The following is a 22,662-nucleotide window of genomic DNA, read 5'->3' as shown; positions in this document are numbered from 1 at the left end:
GGGGACCTGAGCAAAGCTAACAACTTTCACCTGTGCACCCAGGGATAGTCTATCACCAGCCAAAGCAGACAGCCCAGTTGACAACTGGCTTCATCCTTTTTGCACTGGCTTGCCTTGACTGAATATATAAGTGTGTGTGTGTGTGTGTGTAGGTATGTATGTATGTATATGTATCTTACCAGAATACTAGATCTTTTGAACATTTTGAGGAACCCCTACCTGACCATGTTCAAAATGCAATGTGAAAAATGCAGAGGGACACTTTTTATTTGATTTAATATAGGCAGTTTCATCTGTTGCCTACTTAACTGGAAATCTAGCAATAGATGATTTCTGAAATTGAGTCACTGAACCAGGAACTAGATTTGACAACATTCAAGAGGTGTCTACCTCAGATCCAACCACTGCAGGCAGAGAATGGAAAGAGGGGGCCAAATCGCATATAGGTCTATCTATTCAGGGTTGTGGGGATATAATCAAGTTTGGCCAAAGATAGTATACTGCTAAAACACATTGCTTCACTGTAGGCCATCAGGTATATGAAAATGCCATCATATGTAGATAACAAAAGGGGTCTCAATGTGTTACTGAATATAATCGAGACAAAACATGCATTCTAGCATCTTATTTTTGAATAAGTTATATCTAAATTACTATGTTTCATAAATATCAATTATTATACTGACCTTTTTAGAAGAGATTTCGAAGATATTTTAACTATCCCACTAAAGCAGGGTCAGCAAATTAAAAAAAAAATTTTTAAAAAGTGAATCAATCCATCCCTGTCTTGTGTCCATGGCAGACATCTCTCATAGAACCATTTTCCACCTTCCACTGAGGCTGAACCTGGCCTCACAGTCCTTTCTAGGCAGCCACTCATTGCCTATTAATTGGGCTTAGCACTCAATGAAAACACTTCATCGTTCCACTGGGAAACTAAACTTCCTGAGAGCAGAGACCTTCTCCTACTTATCTCCATATCCCAATGTCTACATAAAGTGATACTCAATATATAGTTGTGAATGGATAAGGGGCTCATGAATTGTAAAAATAGTTTTTTCACATGCAAGTGATTCTCAAAAGAAAATGTTTATCAATAATCATAAAAAACAGAATTACTTCGACCTACACATTTTACCTGTGGAAATGTATTTCATGAAAATAGATATGTGTGCAATTAGTTAACTATAAGGAAGTTTCTTGAAGTATAATATAAAAAAAAAAGAAAGAAATAATTTGCATAACCAACAGTTAGGGATTGCTTAGATAATATTTGATGGCCTCCTATATAGTGCCATTTATAATATATATTAGTTATTAAAATTATATGAAGGTGTGCATAGCAACATAAACAAACATTTAATATGTACTATTAATTGGAAAAAAAAAGATTGCAAAATACTATTGTTGATATGTGGTCATATTTCGTAAGTGTGTTTATGTGCATAAGCCCTAATCAGAGTGTCTAGAAACTTTAACATGTTAACATTTGCTACCTCTTGACAAATAGGATAATTTGGTGCTTTTTTTTCTGTCATGTTTATTTTTCTCTCTAATTATCATAAACTACTTTAGTAATAATAAAAGTACATTTTCATATTTAAAAGACTATTTTCTAAAGTTCTTATTTTTTCTTCATATATTTTCCTATAATGAACAGAACATTCAAAATCATCCCACTGACCATTGTTTTTAAGAATAACAACTTCAGCATTGAAACAATAGAAGCTTTCGCTACAGAATTCACTGTGACACTGGAGAGTCAGTCTTAAATCCGGCCCTTTTATTCTCATATTCTTTGTTTCCTTCTCTCCTCCTTACTCGCACTAAATTATTTCCCCCTCTTCTTTAAACATTGCTGGGGAAAAAATGACCTTAGTCTGATCAGAGTAGTTTGTTATAGAAGATACATGAGTCAATTATACTGTGCTTAGGTTCTCAGTGTTCAGTTGTTTTTTTTGTTTGTTTTGTTTTATAAAAATAATACATATTTGTTTTTACAAAAAAAGTTGGAAACTACGAAGCACTTTTAAAGGAGTTGAAAATATGCTATAGTTTGAAATACTTATATCAAGTATCAATTTTTGTTTTTCTACACTGTATTTCCTTGATGTGGTTCAGATCATGTTGTGTATACACGCTTTATTCTTCCGAATAGAAGTGCATCCTAAATATTTTCTCGGAGATCTCTTTTCTGTAAGTGTTGCTGCTGTGCCAAACCAGCATCTCCCTCATCCATTCTTTAATTTAGCAATACTCTTAAATGCCTACCATGTGCCTGCTAAGCGTAAGGCATCAGTGGTAGAGATCAGCATGATACCACACTTACAGAGGGCAGGAACCAACTGAAAAAGTGAGAGGAAGAAATTTCATAGTCAGACAACTGAAATCAAGTATGGAAATTAGAGGAATGCTGCTTAAGTATTGTTGACATAGAGAAGAAAGGGCAAGGCAGGTAGAATAACTGGCTGGGCTTGATAAAGGGGAAATCTGAAGTGTCTGCTTATTTTAAAAGAAAAAAAAATAACCTCATAAATTGGAGTCATCTTAGTCACATTCATGAAATGATAGTATATGAATGTTCAATGCATATGACACTATTTTTAACAGTTTGTTCTCCTCTTTTAGCTTTCCTTATTGGAAAAAGCTGGATTTGGAGGTGTCCTTCTATATATCGATCCCTGCGATTTACCAAAGACTGCCAATCTCAGCTATGATACCTTCATGGTGTCACTGAATCCAGGAGGAGACCCTTCAACGCCTGGTTACCCAAGTATCAGTAAGTTCCTAGTTAATCTTTATTATTCTTGTAAGCACTACAAGTTTGCAACTTATAAGTGCATGCTACCTAAATTAATCAAAGGGTAGTCAAGTCAAAGAATTCTTACCACTTCATTTTTTAAAAAGTTTTTTTTATTTTATTTGTATCTTCTCAAATGCTAGAATATTCATTGGTTGGAATAAAACTTTTAAAAAGTCTATAATAGACTTTTCTGGTCTTAATAAATTGCAGTATAACGAACAAAGAGAAAACAAATTTTACGTGGTATGATTGATTGAATGAAAAGATACGTTAACACCATGTGTGTGATGGGTACTCCCTGTAGGCGCAAAACACATATAGATACCTAGACATGTGAAATGTCTTCTGCATTAGGGTAGGTGTAATAAAGTTAAGTCCAGAGTCTGGAGGTACACATAGTCAAGTTAGGTGACTAAAGTGGTGGAAAATAATGCTTGGAACGAATAGAGTTCATATGGTCAAATTGTGTGACTCCCCTAGGAGAAGGGATCTTATTGGTTTGGCCAGTCTCTGGAAGCACAGAGATGGCCATCTTTGTATCTAACATTCTTCTCTTTCCCAATAAGTTGTGCTCATGGTAGTGGGTGTCATGTCACAGAAAAGAAGACAATGTGATTTTGGCAGGTGCTCACTACATCATTGAATTTCTGTCCAATGTGTCACTGACAAAATTATAGACTTGGCTGAAAGAAAAGCTCTTTGGACCTTCTTCCAGTGTGACACTAACCCATTAACCATGACACTTCAACCACTAATTAAACTAACATAAAATGCATGTAATTATCCAAGTGTTCTGCCAATATTTTCCTTGTTTCCCACAAAATATCACAAAGGACTTTACTAATTATCTTCTGAAGCCCTGCTGTTCTGGACTTCACCAATCAATCAATAACTTTCTCCTAGAAAGAAGTAAATTGAGTCAAACATGAGTTATAATTTGTCATTTGGTGGTGGGGGTGAAATCTGATCACAACTTTGTTTTTTAAAATACCCTATTAATAATCCATGTAAGAGTTTTATCTGGGACCTTATAGATCTGTAATTTGTACAGTCTACTGTCTCATTATTACAATTTTGAAAGTAAAATTAGAGGTGTTCATCTATAATTTCCAGGCATCACTGAAAATATCGTTCCAGCTCTCTTATTTGCAAATGCTCTAACTTCTTGGGTTGTAATGCCTCAGTTTAGAGGTGGTTGCAGGTGGCTGTAACACTTGGTAGCAAATCAGTGGGCTGCAACACTACCAAAAAGTAGATAATTAGGCAGATGGATATTCTGCTTAAATTGGTAAACTGCCCAGTTAGCAACATTTATTCTTAGTATATTTTGACTCAGATCATTTCATAATTGTACAAATCAGTCGTATCTAGAAAAATGTTGGCCAGTTTTGAGTAATCTCTGAATGTTTATTTATCCTTTTATTTTGAAATAGTTTCTACTTGCAAAAAAATTACAAATATAGTATATAGAGAATCTGTATATATTTATCCCGGCATCATCTAATGTTAACATCGTACATAATATAGTACAGTTTTTAATGTTAATAAAATTAATATTACTATAATGCTATTAACTAATTATCGACTTTATTCAAATTTCCCCAATTCTTGCACTATTTATTTTTTCCTCTGCTCCAATATCCAATCCAGAATTCAGTACTACATTTAGTTGCCTTGTTTCCTTAATCCTCTCCAATGTGGGAAAGTCTTTCTTTTATTACCTTGACTCTTTGAAGAATACTGGCAGATTATTTTGTAAAATATCCCTCCATTGATTTTGCCCAATATTTTCTAATGATTAGATTGTAATTATTCACTTTCGGAAGGGATACTGCAGCAGAGAAGCTGTGCCCTTCTCAGTGCGTCACATGAGGATGTACATATTGTGGATATGTCTCATTTCTCATAATGATAACTTTGATCCTTTGGCTATGCTGCTGTCTGCCAGCTTTTTTCCATTGTATAGTTACTTTTTTTTTCTTTGAAATTGATGAATGCCTTCTAAAGAGGTACTATGAGATTATGTAAACATCCTCTTTCTTATCATACATCCACCAATGGTTCTTGTCTACTACAATTATTATTGTGTTATTTGTCTGTTTATGTTACAAAGAAAAGAATGTCTTATTGCTTTAACAAAAACTAACATTTAACTTCATTTGTCTTATTAATGATCTTCTCTGAGTTTTTTTGTCACAATAGGAAGGAGTATCATATATCTATCTATCTATCTATCTATCTATCTATCTATCATCTATCTATCTATCTATCTATCTATCTATCTATCTATCTATCTGTCTATCTATATCTGTATGTCTCACAGATTGTTAGTAGGGAAATGCAAAATTTCAAGTTCCACCCCAGATTTAAACAGGAACTCTGAGGGTGGGTCTCATCATCTGTTTCTAAATGGCTTTCCAGGGGATTCTGATGCAACTGAATTTTGAGAACCAGTCAATTGCAGAAATTTATTTATCATCTACCACATCTGAATTGGGCTACTGAGACTTCTGACCTAAACTTTGTGACCTCATGTTACTGTTCTTTCAGCATCATGTATCGCTGCCTTTCATTTTTCTGCCTCTACAACAATCAGGATTGAGAAACATATGTGTTCTAGATCCTCAACCCAAGTTTTGGGCTCAGTGAGCTCTGAGTAAATATTTGTTGAGTGAATGACTGGATTCGTTAACATGATTACTTGTCTTTGATGATTTGGATCCCAGGCTATACCTTGATTTTATTTCACCTAAGTAAAATTAATTTTTTAAAAAGTCTGTATAAACCAGGGGTGTCCAAACTGTGGCCCGCAGGCCAACTGCGGGCCGCAATCCATTTTTAATTGGCCCGCGGCAAATTCCAAAAATATGTTTAGTTTACTTAAATAAATCAGGTGAGGCAATAAGTACTTCACCTCAAGTGAGTGGCCCGGCTCTTTGTGTATTTTACCACATATGGTTCTTGGTGAAAAAAGTTGAAAAAAGTTTGGACACCCCTGGACTATAAACACTTAACTTTGACGGGTTTGTTTACAAAATACACATCATTTTTTTCCTCTCCTTAAATGCTTCTGTCAATTTTCTCACATCTCTTCTGCCAGTCAAAATAGCAGAAAATCCATTGATTCAAAAAGTTTTGAAATTCCAATTAAGATATTAGAATATCAAAATCTATTTTCTTAATTCATTTGATAATTTATTGAATATTTCATAGATTAAGTGTCTAAAATATCAAAAACTTTATCATAACTGCTTTCACCAACTTTCTACTAGTATTTCGATTATATTAAATTTTGATCCAAGCAAATCTCATTCCCTAGAACCATATAATTATAGAATTCTAAGAGACATATAGCACAATTCTATTCTCAACCTTGAAGCACAAGAAATTTGAACATGTTAACTAGGGACTCACGTAAATGGTGTATAAGAACTGACATTTACAGGAACTTGTCATAATTATAATACTAGCCATCAGTTATAATCAAAATGTGCTTAGACTGAAATTATCAATTGGCTATGTAGGTTAAGGCTCAAAACAAAGAGGTAATCAGAAGGCTAAGGGATGAGTTTAAAAATAGGGAGGTGAGAAGTTGACACTTTACCAAGTATTACATGTGGCATATGTTGAAAAATGGAAATATCTTTCCTAATTTCTAAGCATTAAGATTGTTTGTTATCTGAAGGGCTATATATAGTAATAGGAGTTAGAAATCCTTTCCATATACTTGCTTTAATAATTTATCTTTTGAAACCTCCGTTGGCTACAGAGTTGATTTTAATTTCAGTACCGTTTCTAAATATCTGTCTGGCTAGTCTATGAACTACTAGTTAATTGAAATCCAAGATATTTCTTTTATCATGACTTAGACTTAATTTTTCTTATATCCTATTTCCTGAAATCCATCCTGATTTAAAGCTTTGTGTTTAAATCCCTCTCACTATTTGTTATAATCCAGATTTTTTTTTTGTTTTTGTTTTTTTTTTTTTTCCTTTTTCTCTGTTTTAAATTCCAGAGAGGAAAGTCAGTCGTTTCATACACTCTAGTGAAGTGTATGAAATGATACAGTTTATTTAATATCCCCAGTGTTACAATTCATTGGATCAGTGTGTTGTTTACCTACTGTCTGTTCAACATCACCTCTACCAACCAAAACCATTTAAAGAATAAAGAATATCACTATAATTTGTGACAAGTTTTCACCAGGGGTTCTTGGTCCAATTACCTGGACGAATGTCAAAAAACTGACGAGTTGGCACTAAATCAACTGAGACAATGTTAAAAGATTCCCTGACTGGGATAGCAGGGAATATAAATATATGCCTTGTTGTCAAAGCGAATGTTGGATATTCACAGCATGAAATGCCTTGTCAATTGGTTGGGGGAGAAAAGTGTCTGTAGTTTTACTATTCGACTGTAACTGGTGGTTCCTGTATGTGTCCTGAGCCTTCAGATTTACATGTAATGTTGTTCAACGTGAGTCTTTAAACTATTTAAAGAATTGTTCATTGTTAAGCTGTTTGATTTTTTTCAGAAAGTTTAATTCACAACATATTGAGAAGAGAGGTTATTTAAACTCAAATTCCTCCATCCAAATCTAAATTTTGTTTTGAAAAATAATTTTGGTTGCATAAGTTTTCTTTGTCCCAAACAGAGAAATTTCCAATTGATTGTTGCAATGTCTAAGATTACATCCTTTTAGAAAACATATTTGAATTATTATTGTTCATAGGAAATATGTGTCATATAGTACACTCTTAGTCACTCAGAGTGTTCTTATTATTATACTGGGAGGTCTCTATTTTAAATTAAACACATACTCTATCAATAGAGACAATGTGTTTAAGAATCAGTTTTCACACAAGTCTGTGGTGATTCTACGAGGATCAAATCCATTGCTTTAAAAAAAAAAATCCATCAGCACTTTTCCATCACAATGAATAAAATGTAACAAACAAAATTTCAACCAAGTAAATGTAAAGATCTAATTGGCTTTATTGAAAGATTCACAAATTGGATAGTATCGCATCTAGTAAATAGAGAGATGCTTGAGAAGTACAAAATGGAAGGTTTTTATAGGCAGAACCTTATAGGGAAGGACAAGAAAGTTATTAGCAAAAAAAAAAAAAAAACACAAAGAAATGTTTCCTTCAGGAAAGGACACCTTTTTTGATGGGAGAGGAGGCAGTGTTCTTATCAGGTACATGACCTTACTAGTGTTCATCAGGAAATTCAATCTGATGAGTTTAAGGCACATTCCTGGAGGGGCTGAAACTGCAAGTAAGTCTTGGTTTGCTGTCCTGGGGGCAAGTAACTCCACTTTAGGATTATTGTTTCTTTTTCTTTCTTTCTTTTATTTATTTTCTTTTTTAACAATGAGAAGCTAATTGAAACAATAATAGAATTATCTTACATTTTTATAACGCTTGTTTTTTGTCTTAGTAGAGCTTTCAATTGGACATCTTTTACTGTCCCATTTTATAGATAAGTAAACTGATCCTTGGAGAAACTGATCCTTAATCAAAGTGACTTGACTAACATAATTAGCACTTAAATCTCAAGTTGTCTAACTTCTATCCTAATGAGGATCCCACTATTATTTTGAATCCACCATATAACTTAGGTAAATGAGATTTATGAAGATAAGAGTTGCAGTTGGTGTGATGATGAAAGATTCAAATTTAAGTCAGAAAAAAGTTTAGCTTCCATTTTGTTTTTCTCCTACTTTCAGTACATTGAGGGTATGTTGAAGGTGAAATATAATGGTAAAATTATAAAGCTTGCATAGAGACTGTATTAATATGACATCAGAATAAATTTAGATTGAATTATATCCAATTACCAATACTCTTCCAGAGTACAGTTTTTTACCCTTATCTATAAAAAATAGAAATTGCCTATTATAAAGTGAATAGATTGAACAATTAATTAACTAACCAAAAAGTGTGAGAGAAAACAAACACAAAAGACTGCTTTATTTTTTCAGTCACAAAATTATGTAAATTATTTTAGTGAATATATTCAGAGCCTGTCATATCCCCATCTTTATTAATCTTTTTATTTAATAGCTTTAAACTGTGTAAAATATAATCATCTGATTATCTTTTGCAAAGACTCAAGTTATTGTTCCATCATTAGAATAAACCCACCTTTTCAAGGAACTGGCAATAGCTGAGCAGAAAATATCAGCTGAAATAGCATAAAAGAACAGGAATGAGCCTGAGAAATAATAAATCATGCTGATCAACACAATTAATTTCACTTTTCTCAAGCAGTGTTTATGCTTTCTTATCTGCTATGGTCAGAACCTATAAACTAAAATATCAGGAGATTTTACTATTTATGAACTTTTCTTAGAGAAAATATCATTAGTAGAACTAATGTCAGATACGAATTTATAAAAGTCAATATAGTCTGCTTTTTACATTCATTATAAATAATAAAGGCAACATAAAGATAATAGCAATCTTTTTATTTCTGAACTATTTATTATGAAGAATGAATTTTCAGTATATGGCAAATTATACTGCAGAATTCTCATAGCCTTGTATATAAAGTCTCAATGTCTTAAGAAGTTGATTTCCAAATCACTTAGTCAACTCAGAATTATCCTTTGTTGATATCTTTCAGAAACTAGGATGTGGTTTTTCTGACTTAATTTTCTTTTTTTCTTTTCTGGTTAGTGGCAGAAAATAATCTATATTATGCCAAACATCCTGAAAATTAGTACTTAGCTATACAATGGCCATAGAAAGATTTTCTATATCCCTGTTAAATGTGAAGCTCTATTTATTGCTTAATTCTCCCCAAGTAGGTCAAGGTAATTAAGGCTTGCATGAACTCCTTTTATTTTTCTAACTTCTTAAAAAATGTTTTCAGCTTTATTGAAGTATACTTGACAAGTAAAATCGCAATATAATTAAGGTGCACAGCATGATGGTTTGATAGATGTATAAAATGTGAAGGATTCCCGCCATTGAATTAATTAACACATCCATCACCATACACATTTGTGTGTGTGTGTGGGGCGGGGTGGGGTGTGTGAGGACAGTTATGTTCTATTCTCATAAAAAATTTCAACTACACCATGCGGTATTGTCAGCTGTAGTCCATGTTCTACATTAGATCCTCAGATCTTAGTCTTCTTACAACTGAAAGTTTGTACCTCTTTGCCAAACTCTCCCTGTTTCCTCCAGCCCAGTCCCTGGAAATCACTATTCTTCCCCTCTCTCTGTTACTATATGTTCAACGTTTTTTCGTTTGTTTGTTTGTTTGTTTTAAGATTCAACATGTAAGTGATACCGTGCAGTATTTGTCTTCTCTGTCTGGATTATTTCACTTAGTATATACCCTTCAGTTTTGATCCATGTAGGTACAACTGGCAGGTTCTTTATTTTTTAAAGTTGAACAATAACCATTGTACTAATATATGCATCCCACATTTTATTTATCCATTCATCCATTCACTGACACATAGGTTCTTTTCATGCTTTGGTAATTGTGAATAATGATGCAATGAACATGAGAGTACAGATATTTTTTGAGATATTGATTTCATTGCATTTCGATATATACACCGAAGTGGCAGTGCTGGATAATATGGTAGTTCTATTTTTAATTTGTTGAGAAATATCCATACTATTTTCTGTAGTAGTTATATAAGTTTACATTCCCACCAAAAGTTCCCTTTTTTCTACATCCTCACCAGCATTTGTGTCTATTGACTTTTTGGTAATAGACATTCTAACAAGTATAAGGCAATATCTAATTATGGTTTTGATATGTATTTCCCTGATGATTAGTGATGTTGAACACTTTTTCATGTACCTACTGGTTATTTGTCTTTTTTGGAAAAATGTGTATACAGGTCCTCTGGCCATTTTCAATTGTATTATTTTATGTTTTTACTAATGAGTTCTTGAATCTGTATATTTTGGATAGTAACCCCTAATATGATATGTGATTTGCATTTTTTTTTCATTCCATATGTTACCTTTTCATTTTGTTAATTATTTCCTTTTCTGTGCAGCAGTGTTTTGGTTTGAGGCAATACTGCTTGTTTATGTTTGCTTTTTTTGTCTTTGCTTTTGGTGTCAAATCCAAAAACTCATTGCTAAGACCAATGTGAAGGGACTTACCTCCTATGTTTTCTGCTAGTAGCTGTACCCATTATGATTTGATTTTTGTGGATTGTGCTAGATAGGAGTCCAGTTTCATTTTTTTTTTTGCATGTGGATATCATTTTCCTAAAATCATTTATTGAAGACACAGTCCCTTTTCCATGTATATTCTAGGTTTCTTTGTCCTGAATTAATTGAACATATATGACTGGGTGTATTTCTGGGCTCTCTGTTCTGTTCCATTGATCTATATGTTTATTTTTACACTAATACCATACTATTTTGATTACTATTGTTTTGAAATATAATCTGTAATCAAATGGTGTAATGCCTCCAGCATTGTTCTGGCTATGGTTTCATATGGTTTCATATGAATTATCGGAGTGTTTTTTTTATTTCTATGAAAAATGTCATTAGAATTTTGACAGGGATGGCTTTGAATTTGTAATTCAATTCAGGTATTATACACATTTTAACAATATTAATTCTACTAATCCATTTCTTTGTGTCTTTTATACTTTTTTTTTATCAATGCCATATAGTTTTCAGTATTCGGTATTTCACCTCATTAGATACACTTATTGCTAAGTGTTTCATTATTTTTGGTGCTATTGTAAATGGGATTCTTTTTTTATGTCATATTTGATGTTATATTGAAGTGTTTCCTCTATACCCAATTCGTTGAGAGTTTTTAATCATGAAAGGATGTTGATTCTTGTTAAATGTCTTTCCTGTATCTATTGAGGTGATGACATGATTTTCATCCTTCATTCTGTTAATGTAGTGAATCACATTGATTTGCATATGCTGAACCATCCTTGCATCCCAGGAAGAAACCCCACTTGATCATGGTGTATGATCCTTTTAATGTACTGCTGAATTCTGTTTGCTATTGTTTTGTTGAGAATGTTTGCATCTATGTTCATCAGGGACATTGACCTGCAATTTGTGAGTGTGTGTGTGTGTGTGTGTGTGTGTGTGTGTGTGTGTGTGTGTGTGTTGTACTCGTCCGGCTTTGGTATCACAGTAATGTTGACTTAACAAAATGAGTTTGGAGATGTTCCCTGCTCCTCTTTGGTTTTTACATTTGAGAAGGGTAGGTATTACTTTTTTAAATGTTTAGTAGAATGAACCAGTGAAGCCATTTGATCCTGTGCTTTTCTTAGTTGGGTGGTTTTTGATTACTGGCAATCTCCTTACTAGTAATTTGTCTATTCAGATTTTCTGTTTCTTCATGATTCAGTCTTGGTAGATTTTTATGTTTTTAGGGATTTGTCAATTTCTTCTATATTATCTAATTTATTGCATAGAATTGTTCATAGGAGTCTCTTGTTCCTTCCAACAAACTTTCCTTACCCTCTAAATCAGTAGTACCCAATAATATAATATTGCATTTTATTCATAGTTATTTATTTACTAAATATTTTTTTCAATCATTCACTTACAATTAATTTACTTTATATACCTATAAAATGCTAAAATGTGGTATCATCTGATGTCAGCTGAAATGTGCTGATTATCCATATGAAAGTTTACTATTTGTTACAAACACACACACACACACACACACACACACACGACATTTGACTTTTGTATAATTTTCTCCTTCTGCAAAACCTATTACAGTAAAGATGTGCCGTTTCTTTATAGCTTTATTTCAAATTCATTATAAAATGAATCTAAACTTCAAATAGAAAAATAGCTAAATAAGCTATTTTTGGAACTACCTAATTTTCAGTTCTCCCTTGAGAGAATGGAACATCTGAATGGGATATCTCTATGTCTAGTATGGAAATTTGGTTTTAACTTCATTCTTGGTTGTAAGTTAGAAGGACTAGAGTTGCACTAATATGGTAGCCACTGGCCATATGCGACTTTTTAATTTTAAAAAAAATTAATTAAAATTAAATAAAGTTAAAATTTTAGTTATACTAGGTACATTTCAAGTGTTCAATAGTGACGTGTGCATTTCCATCATTAAGGAAGTTGTATAGGATGAGTGCTACAGAGTAAATGCCTAAAACAATGTGATTTTATACAAAATTTGGTGGTTCTCTACTGGTTTATATCATCCTGGAGACACTTTCTATATGTAATCTTGCAGAATTAAAGAGTGTTTGTCTTTTTTACTACTTCAGTTATTTAAAATCTATTTACAAAGCAGACTCTAAGAACCACATGTTAGGTATGCTTCGTGTATTCTTTTTCAGGTTAGTGTTGAACCAAAACATAGTTGAATGCTCCTAAAGTAAACATTTTCCATTTCCAGTATTCTCTAAAGAGTTTTTGAATTTTAAGTATGTAAAAAATAAATCTTGTAATGCTACTTTAAAGTGTTATTGCATTTGCTTCAAGATGCTGGCCTTGTAAATTTCAGTCCCATACAATTTCACTTGAAAGATGCATCCTAGATGAAAAAAATGTGTTCTACTTTTTTTTTTTTTTTTTTTTGCCTATCAACAGCCTCTCAGTCCTAAATTTTTCAGTGAGAATTGAAAAATTAAGTCTTGGGAATATTACATTTTTTGAGAGATAACTATCTCAGTGTGAAACTTTTGAGGAATATAAACGTGGACTGCTTTCGTAATAAGCCAAACACCAGGCTTTATTATTTCTTTTGCATGCAAAATTAACTGTCTAGTAGAAACATGTCAGGTAATGAACTTTCTATGATATCTGACAAACATAAAATGATGCATACCATCTGTATATTCACAAAGATTGTGACTTGCAGGCATATACCCCATGTGATTATTGAATACCCTTCTGTCTTTCTACTGGGCACAGGAACTCCTAAAAGCCTTTCTTTTCTTTACTCCCTAACTTTCTGATTAATTCCTCAAGCTTTTGACTTAATAACACAAAAGTATATTCAGTAAATTTAAGGAAATGGAGGGTTAAACTAAGCTAAATATTTTTCCTTCTTCTTTTTACTACAGAACTTCTAAACCAATTATTATCGTGATGTGTTTTTCAAAATTCCCCAGACACTGCAATTTGGAAAGTTTCCCAAATTTGCTTGACCATGGAGTTCATTTTTAGAGGAGCATCTGGGAGGACTCTTCTGGAGTCAAAGTAATGTGGGATGGATTGCTGGTCTACGGCACCTCCCCCTTTCCGTTCCTGCCACAAATCCTTACCTAGTTTTATACGTTTACGTAGGGATGTGTGGTTTGTACCTCAGCTTTTGTACATTTTTTAAAACTTAATAAATGATGGAAAATATACTAATAAAGAAAGTAGGAAAAGGCAGGGCTGTTAGGTCACATGATAAGGCAGGGCTGTTAGGTCACATGATGATGGCAAAGTTAACATCTGCAGGTGCACCTGCTTCTGAGTCAGCAGGAAACAAGACATCCAGCAACAAATAATAATCTAGTTGATTGTTTAACAGGTAAAGTTGTAATTAGATTTATAATTGAATTTTTGGTGTAGAAAATCTGTACAGTCTACAAAATCAGTGTTCAGTGTATTTCAACTAATCTTTTACTCAGCATGATCTGTGCCAGTTCATTGCTAACCATGTTTAAAAATCTGCTTTGTTGAAACATAAATTCGAACAAAATTCTTAAACATCCTTCTCTAACTAGTCCCATATGTGATTTTTCCCATTTCTGTGAAGAATAGAAGATAAAATTTTATTTTTTGAAACATGATAAAGTGAGACTGTTTTTAAAATAATACAGATATGTATATTGTCAAGCAATAGGGCAAAAATATAATATACTTCAGGCAATTTTTGCCAGAATACATCTCACACAAATTTTCACCTGCTCCATAAACACCCTTACGTTGATAACTATGGTATCTCTTTGAAAGTCTCCATCATTTCAATATTCCAAGAAAGCTTTGAAATCCATAATCAATATTAAATAAAGTAAGCACAGACTGGTTTACTATTCAGTCACCTTAGAGTGCTGGAAGAAACTAGACTTATGCAACTGTTGTACTAGTAAAGTTTATAAATGAGTTTTTAGATACACAAAGCTATGTGAGGAGTATGATTCTGTAGTAGAAGCTGGAGATGGAAAATAAAAACTTTTCGTAAAAGAACAGAGAGGTTACAATGGCTTGTACTCAGTTGATTCTAAGGGAGGACATGACTTGAAATCAAGTCCCTGTGATGAGAAATATACAATCCATTTTTAAGGATAGTGATGATTAATATTTAATTTTGAATTGTTTCTTTTTTGCGTGTGTGATCCCAAATCCTCTTTAAATTCCTGCTAAAAGCAACAGCTTCATGTTTAGTTGCTGGGGGACAGAATAGGAAAAGGGCAGCCCTCGTAGATGGTAAGAAACTGGGAGTTTGGGTCAACCTCAGGGTCCGGGTTCTGCAGCAGAACCCAGTTCCCATTAGAAAATTATCAAAAGTGTAACAGGGTCCCAGTTATATAACAACAGAGGTGCTGGGCAGGTCATCAATTTAAGAGGCAGAGGAACCAAAAACCAGAGACTGAGTTTCTGGAACTGCTATAAACAGTTTCAGGTTTCAGGTATGATAATCCCTGTCATTAAAATGTGGACAGGCGTGTATGGAGGCTACAAAAAAAAAAAAAAAAAGTCCCCACCTTCTAAATTCTACTACCTGCCCTAATAATTCAAACAGTATACAGTAGATTTACAGGAGAAGACCAAATGTTTAATATGCATGCATGGGGAATTTGTATAAACATGAAAATTCCAATGTAAGTTAGGTAAAATTGGTTATGTTTGTCATTTTGGACAGCTGAGAAAAGGGGGAATGGGATCTGAGATTTCAAAGGAAGTAGGCAACTTGTAGGTGGTAGAGGAAGTACAGAACGTATATGGCACGAACATTTTGGCCTCAATGGGACATAGGGGTGATCTAGCTACTAGGCCTCTGCTTAGTACCTTCGTATTTACCAAACTCCATTCAAATTAGGCTAAGCTGAGTAAGCCAAGATTTCTTTCCTGGAACAGGTCTTTCCACCTGAAGCTTTTGGGAAGGAAAGGGGGTGGATCAAAAGTTCTTTCTGAGTCTTTTATTTCTTAATAACCAGTTTAAAATCAATACCCCTAAAGGGAAAACTCAGGTCCCCTTCAAGTCCAAGACACTCTTGCCTCCCCCTGAAACAAGGTTTGTATTGGTCATATACCTGTTCTTGGGGCACTGTCATGTCAACAGAGATGAAGAGACAGGTGCTCCCAAGTGAGTCACTGCCTCGGCTACGCTGGATGAGTAGCTGCAGAGGAAAGAGGGAAGGCGGCAAAGTAATCACATGGGTGTTGTGTACATTTTTAGTATGGCAGTTAGGAACAGGGCAGGAGAAGTTTGAAAGAGTCACTGTAACATCCTCTGGCAACACAATGGAACCCCGCAGGAGTGTGCAAAAACTGCCCTGGCATGCTAGTCTGGCAGAGTGAGTGCAAAGCCTTTTTTTTTTTCAGCAGACTTCAGGAGGATAAAGGTAAATCTTGAAGTCAATGCTGCACATACTGCCTGTCACATCATACACACTACAATCACTAGTAGAAAGACAGAGATCCTGTATGAAATGAGGGGGTTGGACCAGATGTTCCTACTTTATACATCTTTCAGCTTGAAATTGTAAGGTTCAGTTGGCTGAGTGCAGTGTGAGAAGGTCCAAAGTTCCTGCATTATTTAGTTCTGTTCTCTCTTTTTAACTTCATTGCTGTATGTGAATAATGATTTACGATTTTAGAGTTTTTGCCCTGGAAGGGATCCTGGAGGTCATGAATGCACTTTGTTCTATATAAAAATGAAGAAGTAGAAGACATGTCTTGTCTCTTAGTTGCACGATTGAATACCTGAGTCTATGAATGATGCCTTGTATTTGCCTTTAATTCCTTATACTGTCTAGCTTGATACTGTGGACATACTATTCCCGAACAAAAGAATGACTGTTATTAATGATGGTGGACACAAAAAATAAGTGGTGGTCATTCCCTCAGGTGCTGACAGCTTTGAGAAATGTACCTTCATTTCAAAGAACTGCCCAAAAAACATAGTTTAAAAAATTGCCTATAATTTCAGAGGATTCATGGATCCCCTAGGAAAAAAAGCAGTCTTTAGATAAATTCCCTTGTGGACTCATGAAAACCAGATTAACAATTCCTTTCCTCAGGTATCTGTTACCTATCTGGATATACCCTATATTCAAAGGTAAAAGAAGGAGAATATAATTTGAGAGATAAGATTTTCTTGGAAGAAAAAGGTTTAAAACTAATAAGGAAATGTGTTAAAAATCTGAACAGCAAGGTGATATTTCAGCAGAGTTGTATCATTTTCTGAAAGAAAGGTAACCTCAACACATCCTTATTTAACAGTCTGTAATTAAGTTACAAGAACAATTATTTTTAGTTTTTTGAGCTTTCCAAGTGTGTAGCACATGATAATTGCAATTACTGGTAAACCTCTAATCATTTTACTTTCTCTTCTCTAAACCAGAACAAAACATAGGATAAGAATCATTTTGGTAAATATAATTCAAAAATGTATATTGCCATTTAATAGGTGTAGTCCATAATAAAACACAGAAGAAATTCTGCCAATTTCTTAAACGTGAAGTAACTGTGATATAATTAGGACTGGTATAAAATCACATTTGAATATAATGTGGTAGATGATGATGACATATGACTCTCTTGCCTTAAGACAGGTGATTTACATTAAGATGATAAGCAAGGCCAGAGCAGTACAGCCTCTCAAAATGCGTTCTATATTTACTGTGCCCACATGACAGAGCAGCCCTTAGTGGCCAGGGTAATGCCTCCTGGTATTTTCCAACCCTCTCTTCGTTGAGGAATTCCTATTGGGACCTAGAGCAACTGAGCAACTTTTGGGCCCCTTCTTAGTTCTATGTAGAGAAGGTAGTTGTCACCTGGAAGTTTTAGGAGTAACTTTGTGGCAACATAAACTGCAGGCATTTACTTAATTTTCATTAAAACTATAGATAGCCATGTGAAAATTCAGATTCTCTTTTGGGTATCTGGAAGCTTGCTACTATGGTTCCATAACTTAGCTGTCTTGGATGTTTGACTTGGTGTTGAAATTGTATAATTTTGTTGGCATTTTATGTTGTCCTTGAAACATACTTCTGTTTGAACTCTTAGTCTATTAGTCAAAAAAAAAAAATGTTAAACTGTACATTTACATATTTTAAAACATTTAGAATACAATTCAAATATTTTAGAAGTTGTCATAAGAAAGAATTGCAGAATTTCAAATTGTTATTATAGCAAATACGAAGTGTGATCAAGAATATTTAAATTAAAAAAATTATTACAGTAAAAGACATTGCCTTAAATGATTCAAAACATTTACCTTTCTTTGTCATTTTGACTTTGCAGAAAAGCCAGAAGTCACACAGTGCTAGATCCAGTGAATAAGATGGATGAGGTCACACCATACTGTTTTTATTTGACAGAAATCGCCACACCTGACTTGATGTGTGACATAGCACCTTTCCATTGTGATCACAAAATATGGTGAATGCTGCTGCCGAGTGCCATCAAACAGAAAGTCAGGGATCTTCAATATAGGAAGTGGCATGTGGAACCTTAGTAACAATGTGTGACAAGTTTCACCTTGTTCAGTGCAATCAGTCGGGTGTGAGCTACGGTTGAGAGAAGGTGTGCTTTAATGTATGCCATAAATCATCCTACATAATGACAACACTTTGTGTCACACATGGCTTCTGGTACTGCAATTTCTGTCAAATAAAAACATCGCGCTGTCTCCACATCCACCTTATTCACTGGATCTGGCACCATGTGACTTCTGACTCTTCCCCAAAGTCAAAATGATTCAGGACATTGAGACAGCCACGACAGTGCAACTAAAGACACTCATGAAAGAGGACTTACAGAACAGCTTCAGAAAATGGCAAGAACAATGGGATAAATGTGTTGGATTGAGGGGGTGTATTTTGAGAGGGATTAATGACAATATGTCTTTTGCTGTTATATATGTAATGTATAAATATATATATGTATATTTATATATGCATTACATATATATTTATATATGTTAAATATATATATATATTTAAATATATATATGTATATATATTTAAATTTAAACATTTGCCATATAGTTTGATCACACCTCTCAGCTTCTTCAAGTGGCCCTAGGGTTGTGAAAGCAAACTTGTATCACACTATTCAAGATACTTATCAATAGCCTTTTGATTGCTGAAGTAAAAGAAATACACATGATCATGGATTCATCCTTTTCTCAAGATATATTTATACACTCTAAGAGTGCCCTTCTTTATTCAATCTATAAGCATTTCTCAAGTGACTATTATAAGTGAAGCACAGGAGGCATAAGAAAGTCTCCTTATTCAAGAAGTTAAGGATCCAGAAAGGATGGAGATACATGAGAACTGATTACAAAATATGTAACAGTAGTCCAGAAAAGAATAAGTTTAAATAGGAATAAAATGGACACTGTCGTCAGCCTAAAATGTCAGTTACAGAGGTGTGGCTTCAACTACGTTATTTTTTTTCCCTTGTGTTTATTTATTGAGATATAATTTACATATATAATTTACCATTTTAAAGTGTACAATTTACTTTTTTTTTTTTAGTGGAGTCCTGTAGTTTTGCAACAATAACCACTATTTAATTCCCCCGAATTTTCATCATTCCAAAAATGAAACAATGCACCCATTAGTAATCACTCCCTATTTCTCCTTTCATACTATGTTCAATAACAGTGGTGAGAGGGGCTATCTCTGTCTTTTTCCTGACCGTAGAGAAAAAGCTTTCAGTTTTTCACCATTAAGTATGATATTAGCAGAGTATTTGTCATATATGTCCTTTATTATGTTGAGATAATTTTCTTTTATACCCATTTTATTGAGTGTTTTCATCACACATGTATGTTGTATCTTGTCAAATGCTTTTTCTGCATCTATTCCCGTGATCCTTTGATTTCCCTTCTTTATTTTGCTAATGGGGTTTATCACACTGATCGATTTGTATATGTTGAACTTTCCTTGCGCCCCTGGAATGAATCCCACTTGATCGTGATGTATAATCTTTTTAATGTATTGTTGTATTTGGTTTGCTTGTATTTTGTTTAGTATTTTTGCATCTGTATTCATCAGAGATATCGGTCTGTGATTTTCTTTTTTGTGTTACCCTTACCAGTTTTTATATCAGGGTAATGTTGACCTGAAAGTATTGCTTCTTCAATTTTTTGAAAGACTTTGAGATGGACAGGTATTAAATCATCTTTGAATATTTGGTTCACTGGTGAAAACATCTGTTCCTGGACTTTTGCAGTTGGAGAGGTTTTGGATGATCGTTTCAATTTCTTTACTGTCAATTGGTGTATTTAGATTTTCCAGTTCTTCATGATTCAGTTTAGAAAGGTTATACGTTTCTAAGAGCATGTCCATTTCTTCTAGGTTATTGAATCTGGTGGCATATAGTCCTTAAAAATTCTGCTTGTATGATCGTTTGTACTTCTGTGGTATCCATTATAACTTATCCTCTTTCATTTCTGATTTTGTTTGTCGTTTCCTTTTTTCCTTAGTCTAGCTGGGTTTTCTTGCTTTGTTTTGTTTTCATTTTATTAATCCTTTCAAAGTACCAGCTCTTTATTTCATTATTTTTTCTATTGTCTTTTTGTTCTCTATTTCATTTAATTCTGTTCTAACCTGTCTTATTTCCTATCTTCTGCTGATTTGGGGTTTCATTTGTTCTTCTTTTTCTAGTTCTTTAAAATGTAATGTTAGGTTCTTTATTTGGGCTATTTCTTGTTTCTTGAGAAAATTCTTATCATATCTAATGATATAAATGTTCCTCTTAAACTGTGTTTAGAGCATCCCGGTAAATTTGATAAAGTGTGTTTTCATTTCTTTCTGTGTATCTTTCCATTTCTCCTTTTATTTCTTCTTTGACTCAGTTGTGCTTTAGTAGCGTGTTGTTAAATCTCCATGTATTTGTGTTTTTTCCTGCTGTCTCTTTCCATTTGATCTCCAATTTTAAAGCATTGGGGTCAGAAAATATGTTTGGTATGTTTTCAGTCTTCCTAAATTTGCTTAGACTAGTTTTGTGTCCCAACATATGGTCTCTCCTTGAGAATGTTCCATTTACACTAGAAAGTAATGTGTAGTCTGGTGTTCTAGGATGAAAGGCTCTGTAAATGTCAATTATTTCTATTTGGTCTAATGTGCCATTTAAAACTATTTTCTTATAGATTTCTGTTTGGATGATGTAGCCATAGCTGTGGCGTATTTAAGCCCCCTACTGTAATTGTGCTTTTGTCAGTTTCTCCCATTATTTCTGTTAATATTACATATATATATCTGCTTTTTGGTTGAGAGCATATATATTGATAAGTGTCATGTCTTCTTGTTGTGTAGTCTCCTTTATCATTATGAAATGCCCATCTTTGTCTCGTATTACCTTTTCGATCCTGAAGTCTATTTCATCAGATATAAGTATGAATATACTTGCTTTTCTCTGGATGCCATTTGCTTGAAGTATGTTTACCACCCTTTCACTTTGAGTCTATATCTGTCCTTGCAGCTTAGATGCGTCTCTTAGAGGCAGGATATAGTTGGATTTTGTTTTTTGATTCAATCTGCTATTGTGTGCCTTTCTATTGCTGAGATCAGTCCACTTATATTGATATGTAAGGAGTTTTTATAGCCATTTTATCTTTTGTTTTCTGATAGTTTGGTGTCTCCATTGTTATTTGCCTTTGTGTTTCTAGCTGTCATTTTAGTTTGGTGGTAATCCATTAATTTTTACTCTTCTCTCTCTCCCTCCCTCTCTCCCCCCACACCTCTGTTTTATCTTCTTTACTGTTTACATTATATTTAAGGGTATAGTATCCTATTCTGAGTTTGGGTTGACATTTCCTGCTTCTGACTCTCTGTTAGTAATATTACTCTTAGTTTTATTATTATTTTTTTTTTATTCTTTTGTCTTTTTCTTTGGGTAGAATTACCTCTTTCATCATTACCTGTAATGCAGGCCTTGTTGTGGACAATTCCCTCTGCCTGTGTATATCTGGAAAGATCTTTATTACTCCTTCACATCTAAAGGATACATTTTCTGTATATATTATTCTTGGCTGGTGATTTCTCTCTTTCAATTGTTTAAATATTTGATTCCTCTCCCTCCTGGCTTGTAGAGATTCTGCTGGAAAAACTGATAATGTAGTGGGCTTTCCTTTGTTGGTTACTGTCTTCTTTTCCCTGGCTGCCTAGAGAATTCTTTCTTTTTCATTGATTTTTGACCGCTTCAGTATAATGTGCCTTAGAGAAGGCCTTTTAGGATTGAGGTAATTAGGTATTCTGTTTGCTTCTTACATTCAAAGATCCATTTGTTTCAATAGGTTTGGGAAGTTCTCATCAACTATTTGTTTGAATAAGCTCTCTGTGCCTTTCTCCCCTTCTTGTCCTTCTGGTATACCCATTATTCTTGTTTTCCTCTTTCTGATGCAGTTAGATATCTCTTAGAGAGTTCTTTCATTTATTTTAACTCTCAGAGTTCTCTCTTCCATCTGCATCATTTTCAGATGTTTATCTTCAATATTGCTGTTTCTTCCATATTGTCAGCTCTGTTTCCTAAGCTTGCTGTTTCATTCTTCATTTCTTGATTGAGTTCTTCAGCTCCAAAATTTCTATTAAAAAAAAAGTTTATTTTCTTTGGTAAAATATTCATTTTGTCATTGATCTTATCTCTGAGTTCATTAAACTGTCTGTCTGAATTTTCTTGCATCTTGTTGTTTTT

The 22,662-nt window shown here is 33.7% G+C and overlaps 1 protein-coding gene across 1 annotated transcript in view; it reads left to right on the top strand.

The window, feature by feature from the left end:
- The window catches only part of NAALADL2 (N-acetylated alpha-linked acidic dipeptidase like 2), an 890,763-nt gene that overhangs the window by 437,553 nt on the left and 430,548 nt on the right, over positions 1-22,662 (top strand). The window contains exon 5 of the mRNA XM_033130693.1: positions 2,629-2,779. Coding sequence (XP_032986584.1) covers positions 2,629-2,779 — 151 coding nt within the window. The remainder of the gene's footprint in view (positions 1-2,628; positions 2,780-22,662) is intronic.

The sequence above is a fragment of the Rhinolophus ferrumequinum genome, chromosome 2 (genome assembly GCF_004115265.2).
Source record: "Rhinolophus ferrumequinum isolate MPI-CBG mRhiFer1 chromosome 2, mRhiFer1_v1.p, whole genome shotgun sequence".
NCBI lineage: Eukaryota > Metazoa > Chordata > Mammalia > Chiroptera > Rhinolophidae > Rhinolophus > Rhinolophus ferrumequinum.
Note: the sequence above shows the minus strand (reverse complement) of the source record. Positions and strands in the feature narration are given on the sequence as shown.